This window comes from Plectropomus leopardus, chromosome 14 (genome assembly GCF_008729295.1).
Source record: "Plectropomus leopardus isolate mb chromosome 14, YSFRI_Pleo_2.0, whole genome shotgun sequence".
Taxonomy (NCBI): domain Eukaryota; kingdom Metazoa; phylum Chordata; class Actinopteri; order Perciformes; family Serranidae; genus Plectropomus; species Plectropomus leopardus.
In genome coordinates this window covers 2,611,904-2,635,056 of record NC_056476.1, presented here as the reverse complement: position 1 = coordinate 2,635,056, position 23,153 = coordinate 2,611,904, and the positions used below count along the sequence as shown (strand labels likewise).

Genomic DNA, 23,153 nt, shown 5'->3' with positions numbered 1-23,153 from the left:
TCATTTTGTTTTGCACCCAACATGTTCTTCGAAAAACTTGGCTATAAAAAATATTATACATTAATGTTACTTTCTACATTATTTTTTTAGCCATCAGTCCTAATCATAAATATAAAATTTTATGAATTTTAACCCTTTAAATTTTGTCATGATGCCACTATGATTTTAGATTAAAAAAAAAACCCAATTTATTTATTTTTTATCACAGCAGGAGATATGTCATTGATTAGCAGCAACATTGATTGTGACAGTGCACCTAGTGAAATTGCATGTATTTTCTCCATATGCCAAATATAGTAATGACATTATCAGGTGGAAAACAGTAAAAATTACAATTTTTAAGGCAAAACCCCTGAATGACACCCAGAAATAATATCATGTTTTTATGCTTTCATAGCTGTGGGATCAAAAACTGCAGTTTGAATGGAGCATTTTTTGCAAATGTTAACAGTCTGAATGTAACATTTTTGTTAACAAAGTATATTTTAGACTTATTGAAATGGAAATTCACAGATTAAACAAAAATACACAATCTTGCCAAAATGCATGAACAGCCAAAATGAACAAAAAAAGAATAATGACTAAACCATCCCTGAGGGTTAATTACCGTTTATATCTTTTCAGTCACTTGACCCGAAACATAAGAGAGCCCAAAACCTGACAGACATAGCGCACAAACAAATCACATTTATTAATAGAGCTCTGTACACAAATCGCTCCACAGACTGGAGACACGGGCTCCGCTCGGTGCTTGTTTTACTGTAAAAAGAACAGCAGGGAATCCACTCATCTTCAGAGTGTCTGTCAATCACACGATCAATGAAATCGAGGACTGGTGGGTGTCTGGGCTCTTAATCGAGCTGTCTTCTCTCCGTCCATTCATCTGTCTCTCAGGTGATTCTCAGACACCATTGGGTGGATTTTGATGAACTTTTGAGGGGTGAAGCATCTGTTTTGTGAGCAGCTTTTTGGAAAAAGACAGGATTTAAGTCCGAAGGGTTAGTGTGGGTGAAAGTTTAAAGCTTTAGGGCACTTTCACCCTCATGGTGAAGGCCCAGTCTGTGAGGTTGGTAATATTAAAGTTTTGTAATAGCCTTTGACTTCTTCCTCATAGAGGTTTTCATATTAGAATCTAGTTTTATATTCATGTTTTATATTCGTAGTTATATAACCCTTTGAAACCTGGATCCACATCACTTTTCTTGTGCTGCATTGCTTTGACATTTGCCTTAAACAAGAATTAAGTACTTTTAACCCCGAGCACATTGGTTTCATGTCTTTCACAAACATGGGGGAAAATGGCAAAGAGCAACTCTGCTGAAAAATGTCCCACAAATTGCAAGAAATTAGTAGATTTGGAAAAAAAAAATTTTTTAAAGAGCTAGTAAAAACTGTCCAGAGAGCTAAATGTATATATATCATACTAATGTATTTATTCATTTATTTATATTTTTAAAATTATTATTATTTTTCAAGTAGTTTGGGAGTTTATTTCCTTGTTTTTGATTGTCATGTTTTTCAAACTTCTGTATTTTTTAATTTAATTTTATTTACTTATTGCTAATCTTTCAGTAATCTACATTGAAATTCAGCTTGAAACCGATTTCTTTGAAAAACATGGGAAGAAGGCAATGAGCAACTTAAGAGAAAATGACCCATCAATTATCAAGAAAAAAAAGTACAAGAAAAACTGAAATTATAAAAACATAAAACCAAAAACAAACAAATAGCGAAATGACATAAAAAATGCTTAAAAATTATAATTTTTCTGTAAAGTTATTTTTAATTATTCCTCTCATTTCCTGCTATTTTGGGGAGTTTTCTTTCCAGTTTGCTCATTGCCTTTTATCCCACATTTTTGAAAGAAATTAAACCAACTTCCTCAGGGATCAGAGATTTAAATACTTGTGAAAGGTGTTGAAATGCAGCACAAGGAAAGTTATGTTAATCCAGACTTCAAAGGGTTAAAATAATTTCATATCAATGTCTTTATTGGGGTTTTCTTTAATAACAGATATTACATATGAATAAAATAGTCTTGGCAGCAAATATGGTATACCATAAAATAAAAACAAAACAAAACCAAAAGACAAAAAAATCAGCAACAAAAACAATAAATAAATAAAATAAAAATGACAAAAAATTACAATTAATAACAGAAATCTCAAATATTTTCAAAACCGGCCAGCTTTCCATTTGTATCATATGTTAGTTCTCACCAGCAACACATGTTGATAAATCCTGGGTTGCACAACTTTGTCCACCAAGGCTTCCTTAGTCTTGTTATGTGAATGGGTCGTAATTATTTGGCATAATCAGCACAGAAATCTCAAACATAAATATTTCAGACTTTGAACAAACTCAATCTCCTCCGCAGTATGTGAAGCTGATGGACTTTGAGGAGGAGGTTCGGGCTCACCGGGACCTGGATGGCTTCCTGGCACGGGCCAGTATCCTGCTGGATGAGACGGCTGCCTCGCTGGACGACGTCCTGAAGAGAATGCTGCACCACGTGGGCCAGGACAGCCACGCATCCGAGCCCAGCTGCAACTTCGAGGAGGTGATGAGCATGCTTTTCACCGACGCAGGAGCTCAGGAGGTCAACGGTAAGCAGCCAACTCGTCGACGTGCATGCTTAAAAAAATACATAAAATACAGTCACAGAGACACAAAACACAATAAGACAGAGAGATTTCACCATCTGAGTCTGCACAACATCAAACCAAGACCCCGAAACATCTGACACCTGACCTGAAAACATCTGACGGCTGCACATGTCAACACCTACCTGAAAAATAGCCTCACCTCAGGCTCAGCGAGCAGAATTGTCAGATAGACTTGAGAATGGTTCAAGAAGCTTTTAAGACCCAAAGGAGAGTTTGTGATGTTTGAGACGAGGCTGTCCATTTCGCCCCGCGGCTTTTTCGAGTGGACACAAATAGAGCTCGATGTGCTGAATCCGGTTGGCAACAATTTACATGTGCAGACATCAAACGTTTCCTGGGAAAACTGTCAAGTGGTTATCTTCACCGTTAACGCATAAAAATACACACGTCTTTATATCAGCTCGAGACGCGAGGAGCGATACAAATTAGATTAAAGAAATTTGCTTCTTCCAATAATGTTTAGTATTTTTTAGATGATTGAAAATGTTTTTTGAGATGTTTTTTTCTCCATTGCAAAAGCAGATTGCCAATGTTCTTAACATATTAAATTAATTTAAAAATTGTAATTTTTTTATTTCAGAGGGAGGAAATTATTTACTTTCAAAATGCATAATCAATTCATTCTATGCCAAATGCCAAAATTATATTAATTAATTTAACTAAAACTGTTTTTCTTGCACATTTTATACATATTAATCTTCCTGTTTTGACCTGAAAGCTGAAAGATTTATTGTCCCAAAAAGTGTAAACGCTTAACTCTTTAAAAACATACCTCCCCTTTTTTTTCCTAATGTACATATATTTTTCTTATTAACACATACACATGAAAACATACACACAAACATACATATCGTACCCATATCTACATACATCTACATACTGTACATGTTGAGTATATATTACTAAAATCCTCTTTAGCGAGATGACAAGAGAAAAAATAAGATATTAATTCATGGATAAGACTTTATGGATAAGATAATCTTACTTTTTAAAAGTAATCCAAGTCTTTAAAAGTTTCAGAAGCTCCTCATTATTTTTATTTAAACTTTTTATATTTACTTTTAATAATAAGCTTCTCTCAAAGATATTAATCCACAAGAGCTAAAATATAGGTTCTTAATGATGGCTATTTGGAGAATTTGCTGTATTAATTTTGCAAAGTACTACAATGATGTTCAATAACATACTTCCTCCATCCTCTTGAAAAACCCATGAAGGGAAAGGAGTTCTTTGTTTGCATGTTTCTGTTTATATGGATCTAAAATATGTACCAGTTAATATGTCTCCAGTTATTATTGGAGCATTCATTCTTTTTTCTGCAGAAAGATAAAACGACTGTTTTCCGTCTCCTCCTCATGACCTTACGTTACCTCACTTTACCTGAGCTGCAAATGTATGTTGCTGTAATTACGCAGGAATTTCCCTGTAATGGCCGCAGAGGATCATTGTTTGCAGTACACATCGACCTAAAATAGTAATTTAAAAAAAACATAATAGCTATCTCATTCCTTCTTTTTGTAGCAGAAAGCTAAAACTTCTCCAGTTTCGTCACGTCGTATGCTTGTAATGACATCATTGCGCTCCCTTACGTTGCTGCGGAGAACGTGCAGTGGCGCCAAAGGTATAAATGATAATCCATCACAATTCCTTTGCACTCTAAACATGCACATACTTCAAAGAACTTTTAGAGAGTTCAGAAATATTTAGCGTGTGTTTCTACCTTTAAAATGATGCAAAATGTCTGATTTTTGTATTCTTTTTTAATTAGACAGTTACAATAATTTAATCAATTATTATGGTTGATTGTCCTACACAACCTCTTATCTTAGGTTGTATGGATTTTACGAGATATAAAGCATTTTGAGACTCTCCAAGAAATCATAAGAAGCAAAAATACCAATGTGGATCATTCTGCTGAGGAGTTGAAAGGGTTAAACTTTTCTGCACATCTAATTCTCTGCTAATGCATATAATTCGTTTCTAAAGTGCAGCAGAGTTCCTGCAGGTTTGGTGCCCATTTGTCGGCTTACAGATCCCTGTCACATTAGCTCAGTCCCCTCAGCACAGGTCCTTTTGGCTGAGTAGCAAAGCCGCTTGGTTAAGGCGAATCTCCTCAGCCCATTAGAGCAGGAGAAATCCGCCCTCTTACATAACAGTGTGGAGCCATTGTCGAAGCCTCGCTCTCTGCCTGAGCTGTACCGAAAACTGTAGTCACAAAAGTAATTATTTATCAAATCAAAATTTGCTCTCTTTTTCGTTAATTTTTTTCATTAATTTTGCCTGGCTGTTGCAGATTTAAAGATGTTTTGCAGATACATGGAAAAACACAAGTGGAGTTTTCTTGCCGCTGTAAGAGCGTGCGGAGGTAATGGCAGTGTCAGGGCTACCTGTCATATCCTCCGTCTCCAGTGTTTTCCCGTCTGGCTGGGCTGGTGTCCGCGGTTGTTGATTGTTAGTCAGAGGTGGGTGGTGTGTGACGCTCGCCCCTGCACAGCCGCCTCTGACAGATCCGCGAGGTGATAATTGACTTCTGTCATCGATCACTCACTTAGCTTTTCAAATGGCTCTCTGAGACTCTCAAGCTGTGGTGGCTGCGGCTGCTTGACTGTTTCTCTCCGAGAATACCCCACTCAGAGGCAACAGAAGAGGCTTTTTTCCCTCTTTGTGGCTGCCATCTTAACAAAAAGGCTTCCTGCGCAGGTCTGGGCTGTCTGGAAATGTTGGGAAAATCGATTTGTGCGTTCAGGAGTGTCACTGAATTTTGAAGTTGGGTAACGCAACAGAAAAAAACTGAAAAAATAACAGTTGATACCTTATTATAAAAAATAAATCTACAACCATAGAGTGATAGTTTGTAAAGCACAAAACATACAATAACAGATGCATGATTTAAATCCGGTTGATTGTAGTCCAATAATACAAAGCTAAATTGCACTTATGACTTAATAAGTGTAGCATCCACACACTCCACAATACAGTAGGTGGCGCTTTGCAGTCTGCCAATAAATATGAAGCTCAGCACGCTGATTAGGAAGCCAAATATGTCGTTGCCAGTAGGCGGGTTTCCATTAAACATCAAATTGCGCAAACTGAAATTGCGAATTTAAGATACAGCAAGTGGAAACACAAGAATTTTGAAAAACTCCCATTTATCGCAAATAAGTTTTTACGCTTGCATGAGGTGGTATTTCAGGCGATTCAAAAATAGCCACATTTTTCAGAAACTGCAATGGAAACATTTTGTTAGCTTTTATAGTTCACATGATGAAGGGCATGATGTAGCAGGCGCTACAAGAGCTGTTATTGCGTCACATGACTCTTTGAAATTTAAGCAGATCATCCGGAAGTTTTGAGTCTGATATTCCTCTGTGAAATCGTAGACTATCACCGCCCAGAAACCCTTCGCTTCCTCGTGTAAGGGGCTCGCCTTTCCATTATCCCTCCAAAACACGTCTGCGTCGCCTTCGATTGGAAATAATGACGGCTAGTGCGGTGGCTGCGATAGAAATGAACCTGCTAATGTTTTGAACATCCATCGACATGCTTCTTTAAATGTTATCGCCAGAGGAGAAGTTGCAGAACATCACTCAGTGGATACGCAGTCATCTCAAAATTATATCTAAACAACGATTTGAAAATATCGCTTAAGTTTTGCAGAAATTTGTTATAGAAACCCAGCTAGTATGGATATATTTCAGAGGAAGACCTCACAGTAGTGCCAAGCATCTAATTCTGATTGGCCCAAACTCTGCCAGATCAGCAAACTTTCTGTTGCATCACAATCATCTCCTGGTCAGGTAAACGTCTGCCTGGTTAGCTCGAGCTAACACAGAAGCAGCTTCTTGTATCCGACACCAGACGTTAAACGGTCCAAAAAAACTCATGCTGACACAGCTCAGCATTATCATAAAACCCGTTTAAAACTGTTTGGTCATGTTAGGCTACAGTTAGCCCTGTCACTTTATGTGTGTGCGCAGACCCTCACCGACTCTCCATGGTGCAGAGCTCACACTCCAGCAGCAGAAGTGTTTAAGGGCCTGAGAGGCGCTAATAAAGCCTATTTTTCGATATTCAGGGATGCGAATTACTTTTTGTTTCGATTCCTTGTTGATGGGGTCAGGGCTAACAGGCCTACATGTCTGATTTTAGAGATCATACCAAAATATTCTAATTTGATTTCTTAAACACAATGCTCCATAAAAGTATGTTTAGGAAGTTTTTGGATGCACTTTAATAGAAAATAGCATTTCAGACTCAGAACCCATCTTTGTCTTTGTTGTGTTACAATAGTGATGTCAGAATTCATGTCAGATTTAGTTAGATCAGAGCTATTGAATATTTAATAATCAATTTTTGCTCACCACTACTTAACCTGTCTTACCTTCAGTTGTGCATAAACCACAAGTTATTAACTTCTTTTAAAATACAAAAATGTGAAATTACACAAAAACAAAAAAAATACATATAACACATCCCTACAAAATACTGTGATGGGGTTTTTTTTGGGAGGGTTGTCTTAAATATTAGCATATTCTCTGCTGATGTGAAAACAGTCAGCCGTCAAGCATACTTATCAAAGTTATTCACTAATTAAAGATTCTCAGTAAAGGCATAAAGTCATGCTTCCCTTTTTATATTGTTAACAGAAAGTGCTGTTTTAAATCAGTTAAAAGTTGAGTCATCACTCCAGGGAAATGCATTAGCTGCAGCTCAAGAAATGGGAGAATAGTAAATGAGAATTAGGTGACAATTAATTAAACAGAGGATGATGTAACAATCCCACAATTATGCAACTAATGAGGATGACAGAGATTTACAGTTTGAAACATGCAGCTCTACTGTACTGTCGCCATTAAATGATGTCTGTGACGTGCAGAAATATTAGACTGATGGATTTGACACCTAGACACTTTCAAATATGCATCCGCATCACAAAAGAGGTTTTTTTAAGCAGTCTGTGGATTTCAGTTACCTGTGACTCTTGTATTTTTATTTGGCGATTATTTAAGAATATGCAGCACTTCAAAAGGTGGATTTTTCGTTTTGAAATCCTTCTCTTCGGTATCTTGTTGCCTTCACTCAGAGTAACGTGTGGGATCCCTGAATTCAAATCATGAAGACTCACACGTGAAGCACTCGTGTCGGTGCGGAGGGGAGTGGGGGGGGGGGTATCCCCGGGGGAGGAACAAAGGCCCTTTCTGGGGGAATACATTCACATTGCACATTAAGTATGTTATCAACGGGACATATCTCTTCAGGTATTAATTTCTGCCGTATCTGCGTCCACTCTGCCACAGCGGGGTGATACGGCTGGCGAGCGGACCAGCTCATTTGGAGTGTAATACTGTACAGCTGTGAGATAAAGAGAACAGGGCGAGATTATAACAGGCGCAAAAAGAACAGAGAATTACAGAAATGAAAAAAGATGAAAAGCCCACAGAGATAATTAGTCCTCCTATAACTTGTACAGAGGAGCCAACTTGTGCTGTTTTTTTTTTCCTGGTTCACTTTTGTCTTGGGATTCGTCGATTGGAGCGCAGCTATTGTGCAGAGGGATAACGAACAGCATTGCTGATGATGCAATGCATTGATAATAATTTTCAGCCTCTTCTATAAACGCTAAACGTGCCGCTATTAATTAAAAAATAATGCTGTAAGATACTCCAGGCTTCTTCATGATTATAGGAGGCTGAGCATGATGCTTACAAAAGTGATGAGCAGCTGCCACAGAATGACTAATTTTCAATATTTCCAGTAATGATGTATTGTATAATTGTATTTTCCTCTCCTCCTCCGTGATCCTGTTAGCAGCCGCGGCGCTCGCTGCTGCACACGCTGCTGATTGAGCCCTGTTCGTGATGACTGTACCGTAATTTCTCCCTAAATTGCCGTCACCTTTGATCGATCTCGCCGGCTCTCCACTTTGCCTCGATTTGCATAATCCCCCTGTTATATATTTTTTGTTTTTGTTTCATTTGGCAGCTCAAATCAATCTGAAAAACAGTCACATACTCATCATTTTTTAAAGCTGCAGAGGTGAGAGGAGACTTCTTTCTCAAAACAAGGTGCTAATTTGTGTTTAAAACTGCCTTAAAGGAACAGTGTGTGATATTTAGGGAAATTTTGTGGCTTCAGTGTTCATTGGTCAGGAGGTTTTTACTGAATTATCCGCAGAGGTCTCATCCTCTCCAAAACAAACAGGTGATTTAAACCGGTTGAATTGTGTCAGTATATAATGAGACAAGACCTGTTTCGACAGTATGATACGCTTCTGGACAGCATTGCTTTGAAATGATGCGGTCAACAACATTATATAGGCGGCTCAAAAGCCCCAAAAGGGAGGTGGATTGGTCCAACAAACACCGGATTTTCTCCTGGGAACGCGCTTTTTTCTTTCCATGATGTTTTTTCTAAACCTTACCACGTGCACACTAAAATATACGTAAACACAAGTCGTTTTAACAGCGTATCCATGGAGGCCGTTTTTGTATTCAGCATTAATGCAATGTGTCTTTATGCCAGCAAGTTGAATAGTAGCATTGACAGCCTCTCTAGATAATAAGGTTTCAGCATTGACCCTAGTGGCCGCCTCATCACCGCTATGTGACATCATACGTATATGTGCTGGCGATTGGCTGTGATGGATATCTAATATACAGTAAGTGTTTCGTCTGCCACAACGTTGCAGGTTTATTTTGAAAAAGAAAAGAAGAAGCTAGATTTTTGCGTAAAGCCATGAAGGTATTTTGAAAGACATAATGCATGCAACAAACATAGAGTGACATTTCATCGTAGGACATCAACAACAGTCACAGGAGGATACCGAGCGAGTCATACGCTGTCTTAAACAGCAGTGACCAAGCAGTGATATTTGGCGAGTTTAGTCACAGATGTCTTGAGGACTCTTTCCTCGATATAAACGGCTCATTCTAGGGTAACAAAAACATAAATTTCTGCCAAATACTACACAACCCTTTCTACAGTATGTCAGGCCTCTAATATCCCATATAACCTGTTTAATGAATTAAAAACTAAATGTGTGACAGCCGGATTATTATTACTTATCTGTATTTTCACTTTATATCTTGTGCAGATGTGTGTTTATTTCCTGACAGGAGCTTCTGTAAATATTCTAAGTGTTTAACAGGAAATGTGCTGTGTGTTTGTGAGTCAAGTGACTCTCTGTTATAATAATATATCTTTTCCAGGCCGGCGGCGTGACTTTCCACTGTGAAAATCTCTCTGTATCGTTCTGCGGGGAATGATCAGAATACTAAATTGAAGCCATTAATTCGAGCTCTTTAGCACATGAAAAACAGTGGCCATACATGTCATTTTTTTCTCATCTTGATTTCTTCATTGACGTCTTTGGGTTTTCTCTGCACTTGCTGAACACATAAGTGATAAAATCCAATTTTTGGTAATAGCCTGTAGACGGTAATCAAGATAAGATCTCTCTGCGCCCAACAAAGACGAGACATTGAGGGATTTTCTCTGGAAAATGATATTTAATATGCATGAGGTAAAGGAGGGCAGGAAATGAAGCTTCTGTTCAGCAGAGATATTTATGTGCGTGCCTGTTAAGCAGAAAGTGTGTCTATATGTGTGCGTGGTTGCAGAGTGTGTGTCTGAGTGTCGCTGAGGATCTGAGGAGCCACGTCGCCTGTTGATCAGAAGAAGGTGACTGAACTGACTCTCTGGTTTCTCTTCTTGGTTTTTCTTCCTCCTTCTCCACATGCAGACAAGTCTCAAAGTTTCGTTTTCTTTGATGACGGTAAGCTGTGCTAATTGGATGAAAATGTCAGCCGCCATGAGGCTGCAATCAGTGGTTTGCTTCTGTACCAATCACCATCAGTATGCCGTTTGTGTTCCTCTGCACGCTCGGGACTGGGTCGATCCATTGAGTCATCAAATGATTACAGACACCAGCAATCCTTCCCGTGTCACAGATATTGATGCCTCTTCAGCTGCCCCTCAAATCAACGCCCTCTCCGTCCAGACCACTCATTGTCCGATAATGTTATCAGTTCTTTTTGTAAAGCCGTGTTTCTGGTTCTCTGTCAGCACGGTCTCCAGAGGAAAAATATTCACATTCTGCAAACCATGAATATGTGACATTTGTACTTTTCATACAATCGACCTTTCTAATTTGACAAAGTACATGAGCTGACTTTGTCATCAGGAGGTGGGCCACAGATATTGATGCCTCTTCAGCTGCCCCTCAAATCAACGCCCTCTATGATGTGGTTGTGTTTTAGCCACACTTTCACTGTTATTCCAGCAGCTTTTTAGCCGCCAAATGCGGATGTTTTTTCAGCGCCCCGTCATTGTTTTTCCCCAGGGGATAGTGCCAGATAACAGTTACTTTTTTACAGCGACAAATGCTGCATTTCCTGCCAGGACAATGGCATAAAGAGTGATCTGTCCCTATGTTTCCAGCTGCTTTTTAGCCCCCAGTCCTTGTTTTGTTTTGGTTTTTTGTTTTTGGCATCACTGTTTTTCTACTGGAGATGTTTTTTTTCCTGCTGGGATATTGTCAGGAAAAGTGAACTGTCCCTTTTCCAATGACTTATAAGCTCCTGAATGTGTTTTTCTTTTTTTCTTTCTTTTTCTGACCTGTCACTGTTTTTCTACCTGACATAGTGCCATTAAATGCTGTTTTTACAAAGGCAACACTGTGTTTCCAGCCTGGATAGTGCTAAGAAAAGGGTTTTTTTTCTGTTTTACCCAGACTTTGCTGCAATTCCAGCCAGACTAGTGTTACAAAAAGAGGTTTATTTTTTATCAAGACATCACTGCATTTCCAGCCGAGCTACTGCTGTGAAGAAGGATTGTTTTTGACGAAAGCACTGCTGCATTTCCTGCCATGATAGTGTCACAGTGCCACTGAGACAGCACGTTTGCAACCAGACTTGTAACATTAATGCCGGGTATTTTTAGCCAAAACATGCACAAGTGTTTTTTGTGTCTTAACCTAACTACATGTTAATCACAGCGATACATATTAACATACATCTGTAACATATCCATGGTTTGCAGAAATGTAGAATGGCAACATGTTTTCTGTTGATTTGGTTATCTGTGTGAACATTATGAGCTGAAATTGTCAAAATGATTTGGCGATAGCGATATTTTATTGGCATATTTTGGAGATTCAGGTCATTTATTTTTCAAACTGGTTATATAATTGGAATTTACCTTCTAAGCAGTCCTTGACTTTGATATTTTATCCATGCAGGGCGTTGATTTACTCACCATTAAAGCAATTTGTTTTCATTCAAGCAAGTCGAAAATTCGAATTGACAGCCTTGTCTAGATAACAAGGTTTCCCCATTGACCCAGTCCGAGTGGCCCTCTCATCGCCGCCGCGTGACATCAATACGTATATGTGCTGCATGGTGATTGGCTGTGATGCATATCTAATGTACAGTAAGTGTTTCATCTGCCACTGCTGTATGGATCCTTCCTGTGTTTAATCGTCTCCTTCAAAGTGCCCTCAACCATCCACTCTGAAGGAAACCAATCATTCCCCTGTGCGCGCGTGTGTGTGTGTGTGTGTGCGTGTGTGTGTGTGCGTGTGTGTGTGCGTGCGTGCGTGCGTGCGTGCGTGCGTGCGTGCGTGCGTGTTCGCCGGCGGGTCTACCACTGGTTGGAACCACAGTTAATCTTTAAGGCAGTATAAGATCAGTGGGCTTTATTGAGGTCACCTCTGAGTGTAATGTAAAGACTCGTGGTCCTTTCACACACAGACAAAGAAACGATAAATCTGTGTGTCTTTTTTTGTCCAAACATCTCTGTAGATTTTCTGCCGCCGATGTTAGACGGGCAGCCAAAAAGAAACATAAACATCTCTGTGTTTTGACGGGTTTAGCGTGTTTATTGATTCGTCTCTCTCTTATTTGTGACAGACTGGATTATTCTCGTGTGATTTACAGAAATTGCAATCTGTTTTTCCTCCTTCCAAGCGAATCGTGTGAATAATGCAGTTAAAGAATTCACCAAGAATCCAGAAAGATCAAAGGGGCCCATCCAGCCATCCAGTCTTGCCTTCCTCATATTTTTTCATCACTTTCCATTGAAGTTTGTCACATTTGATATGCTGCGTGTGAGCATCTGTGATTTTTTTTCCCCTCGTCTTTCTGTGTATGGAAACAGCGGTGTTTGCATACCAAAAGCTGACGAAACCGTGCAGAAATCTTCACCTAACTGACAAGTATCGAATGTCTTAATTAGTGTCCCACTTGATCACGTCAGCGACCTCACTCAAACGCCTCCTCTCCTCCGACATCCGAGGCAGGTTTGTTCACCTGAGCTGCTGATGTAAGACACAGTGTGTCCACAGTGTCCCACACATGACCATGGCCATTTAGAAAGGAGGCTGTGGAGGTGGAGGGTGATGTTGGCAAAGTAAATTCACTCTGGCGTGCAAAATCAAAGGTTCTGCGATGTCCAGCCAGTTTGAGAGAGGAGGTGGGACTGACCTGATTCAGGAAATACTGATTGTTTTTTTTTAAATCTTTGTTACAAGTATGTGTTTAGCTTATTGTTGCTGTACTTGGATGTTTGACCTTGACTGTGCAGAATGATTTACGCTCAGACTTTGAGGCTAGAAGGCTGTTTTCACATTCATCTGCTTAAGTTTTTCTGCACACCTTATACTTCTGTTTAGAACCTGCATGAATGAGCAGGATTTTGTGACACAATTTTTGAAAGCCAATTATGATCTACTGTACAACTTACAAAAATGTGATGTAGATATTTGAAACCTCCTGTGCACAGATACTGGTTATGAGGAGGTTAACTATTGAAATGAACAAATTCATATATTGTTTGTTTTTTAATGAAGGAATAGATGCAAAAGTTATTTTTGGGAAAGAAACCACGAGCTGACATCAGCCTGTAGCAAAAGTAGAAAAACTGTTAGAAAAAGAGAATATTGCTTACAGAGATTATTTTTACATAACTCATTATTGAAACTTCATTATTGAACATTTGACATTGTAACATTATATAAATGACACATAATAAGGAAAAGTAGATCTTCTTTAAACTGTATTATATCAGACAAAACTCATGGTAAATGAAAACAGTCGCATTGTCTGGGTGCATTAGTCTGATTTCGAGAAACTGAATTTAGTCCAATTTCAGTTGGACTAAGATGTTGACATGTATTTTAATAATCCAGTTTTGGTCAAACTAACACAATAATTCAACTTTTTCTCACATGTAACAGTTCTGAATGATGTGTAGAAATGGTGTAGGAAATCAATATTCAACTGAATATTTGGACATCAGTTATCACAGCGTCATAGCTGTAGGATAGGGAAGGACGCAGAACAAAATCCTGTGCAGCCAAACAGACACATGCATAGAAGTAAAGGCTTTAAAACACATTAGTCACAAAATCCTGAAGTGCTGCTGGCATGAATCACAACTCCGGAGACCTTCCGATTACAAATGTCATTTTGTAGAAGCTTCCCACGTTTAGTAATGGCGATATTCAACCCTGAACGCTGACAGTATTCATGCTCTGCTCCGGCTGTTGAACTCCTCTCAGCACTCAAACAGTCGGCTCACTTTGAAAAGACATTTGTCACAAAAACAATATTGAAGTGGATGTATTATGACGGCTAGCAGCGTTAGCCGTTAGCGGATGGTCTGACATCGGTCGATCTGTTGGTATGAAGGACCCAAGAAGTCGTCTACCTCTCTGTCTCTTTCATGTCTTTTCTCTCCTTCTCTTATTATCTTTTAATCTTTCTTTTGTTCTGTTTGCATCTCTCTCTGTCTCCCTCCATCTCTCCCCTCCTCTCCTCCCTGACGTCAATTAGAAATTGGATGGTTTTTGATTATTACATGGCTGTCAGGCTTACTGCTATTAATTGAATTGAATCCCAGTCCATCTCCTTTCCTTCTCCGTCCCTCGGTCTCGCTCTCCTTTTCATCTCGTCTCACTCTCATTTTCTTTCTTGTTTGTCACGTTCTTTTGTTATTTGTTTGATTTTTTTTTTCCTCAATTCCCTTGGTCCTTCTTTGCCCCTGTTTCTCTTGCTTGCATTTTTCCTCTCTCTCAGTTTCCTCTCTGCATGTCATCCTCCTTGTTCTCTCCTCCTGTCTCTCTCTCTTTTATTTCTCTCCCTTTTTTTTCCTCCCACCTCTCTCACTCTCTCCCACCCAAGCTCTTCTTCCTCCTGTCATTTTCTTTCTTTACAGGCATCTTTTCATCCCCTTTTCTCCCCATCTGCATTCTCCCTCTCTTATTTCTCTCCTGTCTGTTCCCTCTGATTCTCCCTACCCAGCTCTCTCACTCCTTGAGCACTATGATACTGTTGTCATGGTGACGCCCATCATTTTCTGGCATGAATGGAGGATACTTTATTGACGAGACGGCATGGCAGAGAGGGAGAAAGGCAGAGTGATGGAGAGAAAGACAAAGACAGACAGACAGAAACCACTGGCAGGGAAAATCAGAATGATATGGAAATGACTGTCCCCGCTGCTTACAATACAAAACATTTCCACCCCGTAATTTGCTCGGTGCTGATGAGTGGAGGAGAACATTGCGAGCTAAAGCACGCTGAATCTTGTCGAGGGGTTTGGGATAGTCGGGGAAGAATATCCCCCAAAACACTGTTATTCATCTCTCCGCGTGAGACGTCGGAGGGGAGATTCCTCTTATTAGGAAGCAGCGAGCCGGTTTCAGACATGTCCCTAGTTGCCCATGTTTAATGATTTGTTCTGAGTAAACACGGCAGCGTAATGAAATGTGTTTTTTTTTTTTTTTTAAATCTGCAAGCGTGAGCGTTGGTGTTTTCTGGACATCGTCATTAGTTTGTCACGGTGTGGTGTTTGCACACAGTGCAGACCGGCGTTGCCGTCTAAAGCAGGAGGCGAGCTTGTTAGACACTTCTGATGTAGACATCATATTGAGAGACTTGGCACGGCAGATAAGGCTCTGGACTTCTGTTGAACGTTTTAGGCATTTGGCTGACACCATTAGGACAGAAAAAGACACCAGAGCCAGGTTTTATTTTTAATTACATAAACATTTTGCAGTTAAGCATCATAAATGTGGTCGTTAACATGTGAATACACATTTTAGGTGCTAGAGGGAAGGAGTTCAGCAGTGAGCAGCAGAAAATAAGAGTGTGTGAGGATCAAACAGGATGTGAGGTTGATCTTGGCTAACTTGTGTTTGACCTCTGACCTTTGACCCCCCCACAGTCCACCTGCTGTCAGAGACGATCCAGGGGGTGACAGCCACCGCCACCGGGATCCAGTACCAGCAGTCCTGGCTCTGCATCCTGTAAGCCACAGTGTGTTTGTGCATGAGTGTGTGTGAGGTTTAGGGTGGAAACAATGAATTGCTTGTTCAATTACTTGATCAACAAAATAATTTTGCTAATTGATTGTATTCCTGCAAAAATGCGTCTCAAGTGTGAAAATTATCTACCCATCTCTTTTGTACAGTGGCCAACAAGGGCGACAAATGCACCACAATGGCCCAAAAACTTCCCATTAGCAGAAACCTCCTGCAGCATCAAAAGTCAATTTAGTATCACATACAAAAACCACAACAGATGCATGCTGCAATGGAAAAAAACATGCTGCCAAAAGCCAAAACAAGTAAATTACCAGCAAATACACTGCAGATACAGAAAAATTGCAAACTCAAATACACATAAATCCCCAAAACAGAAGTAACAGAAAAATGCTGCATATCCAGTCAACACAGTAGAAGAGCTCCAGGCCTCTTGGTTGGGCATTAAGTGGTACAGCTTGGTTTTTTGAGGTGGGAAGAGAGGTGAAGTAAAGATCAGCCACCAGGAACAGCGCATGGCTTTGAAGTCAATTTTATATAATGACCAAAAGTGATATTACACTGTCCAGGTCTAACACGTCTGACTTTTTCACATAGACTTTCATTGTGAAAGAGATGTCTGTAAATCATACTTTTTTTTTTTTTTTAACTGTTACAGCATCTGTAAAAGGACTCCTTTCACCATCTGCACTTGATCCATTCAATGTGATAACATCCCAAAAGTTTAGAAAAGAAAAAAATTTTATTCCCATTCAAGTTAGCAGGGTGCTAACAGGAAGTCGGCCACTCGGCTGATGGAAGTCAGAAACTCGGCCACCATAAATCTCCAGTGTACATGCTCTACAGGCCCCATGATGCAAAAGATCTGGGTAATTTCATACTGCAGAGTTTTTCAGTTTTATGAGCCACGTAGCAGCCTTCACTGGAATGAACGGGGGCCCGCCTCCAACACTGCATCCAGGTCTAATTATACATCCATAAGTAAATAGGCCTAAAAGTAATGGTATTCTATTTTCATTTGGTCTCAGTTAATGACTTGCTTAGTTCTCCCCTCAGAGGTCTGGAGAACAGTTGTTGTGTTGAAAGTGTTTGTTTCTGTTGCATCTGATTTGCAGGATTTGTGTTTTTGACTTTGCAACATTTGCTGGGAATTAATTTTCTACTGCATGAGCTTGCATTTTTTCTAAAGTTGCAGCATGTTTCTTCTAATGAGGAATATTTGGGCTGTTATAGTGCATTTGCCTTTTTCAGCCAGTGTATAAAAGAGAGACGCTAATTCTTACACTTGAGAAGAGACAATTGTATTTCATGAATTTTGCTTGATAAAGAAATACAATCAATTAACAAAATTGTCAATTCATTTTTTGTTAATCAACTAAGCTGTAGCGCATTTGCCTTTGTTGGGCACTGTGCATTTATATCAATTTATATCAAATTTTGATAATATTTTGATGTTTTAGACAGTAACTCAACACAACAAGCAATCTAAAGACATCAAATTGCACTGGACAAAAATGTGTGGTATTATTTTGCAATATTTTTAATATTTTGTTAACTAAACAATCAATTAATAATTTAATTAATTTAATTTAATTTAATTTAATTTAATCTGATTTACTTTAATTTAATATAAAAATATTCAACCGAGAGTGATTTCCAGCGGTTTTGGGAGAGCACAAACATTATTTCATCTCAGCAAAAACAGCATGTGTTCAGAAAATGCTTTTATTTGTCATTCAACATATTTTGTCATTCAATTTCAAGGACTCCTTGATTTTTGAAGAAGTAGAGGAATTTCTCGACACATAAAGGATCACGTATTCATTCAACTGAAAATCAAAATCCACCAATAATTGAGATACATGGTTATAAATTGAAAGCTACATCATGTGAATGATTATGTAATGCAATTTTTGAAAATTGTGAAAAATAAACTGACAGGGTGATAGGAATTTATGTGTGAGTGCCCTTACACTATATATTTGTGTCTGTGCATATCAATACACATACGTGGGTGTGTGCAGGCTCACCAGCACATTTGAATAGTGTCTACCTGTTGTGGCAGAGAGAGAGAGGTTAATCTATGGAAATGAAGGGCGCTGGCGGTGAGGTGAGGCGTTGACATTTATAAAACCTCCTCCTTCTCCCTCTCTGCTCCAGCTGCAACGTGAAGCATCTCCAGAGGCGTCACGTGTGCATCTCCCGCCTGGAGAGGCCGCAGAACTGGGGGGAGAACTGCTGCGAGGTCCGCTATGTCATCCTGATCCTGGCCCCGCTCAAAATGGTAACCGCCGCCCCCAGAGGGAGGAAATGATACGCAGGATTTATCTGACTTTGGTGGATTACTGGGGCATTTCCAGACCTGCTTGTTTGTTACATTTGGTCATATTTCATTCATTTCCTTTTTCTTCTGCTCTTTATATAACTGAGTATTTCAGCTGGCTTACAGCTGCTACCCTCATCTAACTAAAATATTCCGCCTTTTTCAATTATGAATTAATTTCTTGATAATAATATTCTGTGAAGAGGTTTTTCTCTTATTTTCAACTGTCATTCATTTTCCTTTTTTCCCGTCTTTACCTGAATCTTGAAGTCATGTCAGTTGTGTTAGCTGCAGGTGTATGGATTAGGAAAGCCCAACTCACCATATGATCAATGTAAGCATCCAGCTGCCATAGCACAACTAATTGATCATTTGCATACCCTCCTGCTCTGCTTTCTGTTACTGTATTTAAAAGGAGACTCAGCCACCTGTCAAGAGTCCAATTAAGTTTAGCTTTCTTAAAAAGCAGGCTCAGTTCTGGATGAAACTATTGAGTGAACAAGGATCACCATTCTCTGCTTTCCCTGGTTGGTTTAAACTGATTTTCAACAGGATTTTGTGTCTCCATGCATCCAAAACCTGTTTTGTTTCTTGCTCCAAGAAGACAGTAATCACCACATGTTACAAACAAGATCCTGTTGTGATGATGACAGCTCAGAAAATGTGTTCTGTAATTTAAAAGTAAAAAGACAACTGGGAAAGGAACACAAACGAGCTGCTGATTATGTGCCACAGTAATTAAAGTAATAAGAAATAATTATACCATTAAAGCACAGAGTGTTTGGGCTGCAAATGGTAGTTTTGAAATATGAGTTCCTCACAGATTGTTGTGTTGTTGGCATTATTAATATTTTTAAATTAAAAGCCAAACTACTTACTTTTTTCATAAAGTGTTAGAGGATTGTAGTCTTTTGACACTTTTGAGGGATCTTTTCTCACTCAGGGTGGATTTCACAGAAGGATTGCACGGCATATGGAGCCGTTAAACCAAAGGGAAAAATGCTGCACCCCTAACTGCGCTTCCAAGAAAACAGTGTCTCAGTGCTCCTGTGCTATATGCATCTATTTAAATTCATTAATATGCATACATTTTGTGCAATTGACCCCCTCTCAGTGTAAATTAGCTTTATTGCAATTCACAAAAATAAGTGCTCATAGCTGCAAGTAGTTAGGGCTTTGACATACAAAGCAGCTGTTCGGCCATCGGTCAATGTTGAGCTGTCAGTAGGAACCCGTCGCCCTGGTTTTTGCAGTAAACAGACAAACTGCTGAAGTTTAGCAACCCATTCTCATCATCTTAAGCAACATCGATATGACACACATGAAATGGTTTGCAGAAATGTTGTCATCCCAAGTCATCACATATTGCCGCTTTGCTGTGGACTGCCATGTCAAAATATTGCTCCCTAGCTTTCCTTCTGCGTCTGCTGTTGACGTTCCTACATGGCACTACTGTGATGTCAACATGGCTGGATTACGATGAATGTGGTTATGTTTCGGTGAAAAAAGCACATGGCGATCAACGACCAACTTCAGGACAGCAACAAATGCTCATGCTGGCACAGATGGTAAAGTGTAGGGGGAAAAAATCACATTCAGATGGGAAGCAAACACCGGACTCCCACATGGAAGTTCGGGGGTTTGTTGGATCGATCCACCACAAATCCCACCCGCCCTTCAGGGACCTTTGCGCTCCTTCTATTATGATTACTGGCAGTGTTTCAACATGACACCATCCTGCTGCATATCATGTTGCCATGGCAGTTGCCACATATAATAACACCGCTAACGGTTCTGTTTGGATGCGTTCTCACCTGACATCATTCAGCTGCATGTCATGCAGACGTGAAAGGTGACTTTTGGAGTCTGTATCTTACGCCAAAAGCGGCAGCATTTGTTGTCTTCATAATGAGAGCACAGAGTTTAGAGGGTGTGAGATCAACACAAACTTGTTACATGAAGTGAGTCACCACCAGTTTTTTAATGTCAGTTTGGTGTGACAGTTGCTTTCTGTCATGTTTAAATTCCTTGCCCAAAGCTTTGAGCAATGCCTCTGCACCTCATCGGTCAGGACATCTGAAAATTGTCTGCCATTGTTTTGACGACTGTGTTCTTGGCGACAACAATTATACTTTGCCAAATGGATAATTGCAGTCAGACACAAAAAGGGCAAATTGCACTCAGCTGCAAAACTTTATGAGTGTTTGAAATCAGCTTTAAAATGTTGTTTGTGAATCAGACCTTGAGACGGGCGATAGCGGTCGCAACTGATTCACAATTCATGGCCCCATCTGTCCATTCTTTTAAATTCACCTGTCAGAGTATTGATTTCATTTAAAGGACAATTACAACCAATTTGTCTTGGTTTTTATACTTCATTACACTAAAACATTGGAAATGCCATCAGTATTGCTGCTAAGCTGCCAAATGTCTCTTGAATTGAATCCAAGGTCCTCACACAGACTTTCCTCACATGCATGTGGATGGAAGAGAGGTGTATTCTCTTTGCCTTTGGCTTTCTACTCACGTGGAAGGGCAAAGAAGTTTGCTCCCTCTGCCTTAAGGCCTCCACGTAGGCATGACAGGAATGGAGAGGTGTACTCTCTCCGTGTTCAGCTTTCCATGTGAGCACGTGGAAAATCAGAGAGGGCAAATAGAAAATAGAAATAAAATTTTCTTTTTCTAAAGTGGCCCTGACTCAGCTACCAATTTGTAATGGTTTTTATATTTTAATACAGCTGCAGCTGCCAAATATCCTCAAACAGGCTTTCTTTGTATGCGCGTGGAGGGCAGAGAGGTTTGCTCTCTCTGCTTTTGGCTTTCCTCTTAGCATGCGGAAGGGCGCTATGATATCGTAAGTAAAAATGAAGTTTCCTTCAACTGAAATGCTCCCGACTGAATTATAAATTTTACATGCTTTTTATATTTTACAACACTAAGACATCGGAAATGCTGCTCATTCAGCTTCTAAGCTGCCAAATCTCTCTTGAACTGAATGCAATCCAATGTCCTTACACAGGCTTTCCTTGCATGTGCATAAAGGGTAGAGAGGTATGCTCTCTTTCTCTGCCTTTTGCTTTCTACTTAGCATGTGGAAGGGCAGAGAGGTTTGCCCTCTCTGCCTTAACCTTTCCATGTGGGCGTGTGGAAAAGTAGACAGGGCCCAAAACAGAGCAATACTGCTTAAGTATCATATTTCAAATAGAAAGTTTTCTTTGACTAAAGTGGTCCTGACTGAACTATCAAGTTTGTCTTGCTTTTTACATTTTGATATGTCTTTTTATTTATATATATTTTAATACAGTAAAACATCAGAAATGTTACCAATATAGCTTCTAAGCTGCCAAATGTCTCTTGAACTGAATCCAATCCAAGGTGCTCACAGTGTTTTATGTGGGCTCGAGTGTCCTTTTGGCTGAACTTTCGGGTCACTGTTGTGTGCAGGATTGCCGCTTTCCTCAGCTCTGAAGAGCTCGCTGCAGCCGATGGAGAGTGCCACATATCCTGTAATACCCTTCTCTCCCATCAAAACATGGACCCTTTCTACTTCCCATCAAACCACTCAACCCTCACTGCTTTGTGCTGAGCTTTAAACACTCAAACATGCAAAGACACACTTCACTTTGCCGTCTTCAGATGGCTCTGATTGTTGTCCTACTCCCGATGGAAAGCTCCAATCCTCGACCCCCACTGTGCTAAAAAAAAAAAGGGGGGGGGGGCTGCTTTCAGTGTGGCATCCCCACAAGCGCACTATTTTCACCAACCCACCATCAAGCTGTGGAACCACCAGGGGGTTGGAGTGACCCTGGCAATCAGCAATACCTCAGCTAACTGCATAGTGCTTTCTGTGAGTTTGTTTGTTTGGTTTCTATCTTTATTTTTTTCCCATGAACCCTCGTTTGTATTCATGCCTCTTTCCCCAATGCTTCCAAGCGCCCTTCTTGCCAGTCCTGCAGGCAGCAATCACAACCACTAATGGCATTCTCAGAGACATTAATCTAAGCCCCAAGTAAACATAAAGCACTATTATGCCTCAATTATCCTTGATGGTGACTGGTTCTGCGAGAAGAAATCTTTGAAGGGGCACGATGATAATGATAATAGGAATTCCTTTGGTTGGCAAATGTATGTAATCTAGCGTGTGTTTGGGTGGATCATTTCCATCACCCACCATTTAAGGAGCTTTACAGCATTTGTGGCTTTTCCTTTACCCAGCGTGAATGTGCTGAACAGACACGACCTTTCTTCAAAAAATGCTCTGTTTCTCATTCACTCGGTTAAACACATACCTGAGAGCGCCCATCAACACGTGCGTGTGCTGTTGCCCTCAAAAAAAGAACTCCTCCGGCTCTTTTGCAAGTTAGACGAGCTGCCCTCAGTCTTTGATGTCGATGGTAGAGTGTTGCTTGCTGTGTACTCAAGTGTACTCACTTTCTACACCCACATGTTCCCAGTCGGTCTGGTTAATCAGACTTGTGAACTTCAAACCGAGAGGATGAATCTCACTGAATATGTTGATCCTCGAGGGCCTCCAGCAGGTCAAATCTTTCACTTATCCAGTGGATTGTCTCAACATCAACTGAACTCAAAGATATACACACACTCATCACTCCCAGTGGATCCAAAGGACTTTTTTGATCCCCCGACTTTTCCTCTAGTGTCACCACGAGCTTCACATTTGCAGCTTTGAATGAAAAGCCTTGACAGCTATTTGATGGATTGCCATGAAACTGTAAAAACCTTGACGGTCTCTTTACTTTTCATTTTGCGCAATAACCAGGTCAAAATATTTATTTGTCCACATCATGGACTGTATAAACTAATGAATGTAGCCACGGTGGTT

At 39.9% G+C, this 23,153-nt stretch overlaps 1 protein-coding gene across 1 annotated transcript in view; it reads left to right on the top strand.

The window, feature by feature from the left end:
- Positions 1-23,153, top strand: part of slc4a11 (solute carrier family 4 member 11) — a 142,073-nt gene that overhangs the window by 86,803 nt on the left and 32,117 nt on the right. Inside the window, 4 exon segments of the mRNA XM_042500470.1 lie at positions 2,378-2,606; positions 10,408-10,440; positions 15,891-15,972; positions 18,148-18,271. Of these exon segments, the coding sequence (XP_042356404.1) occupies positions 2,378-2,606; positions 10,408-10,440; positions 15,891-15,972; positions 18,148-18,271 (468 nt within the window).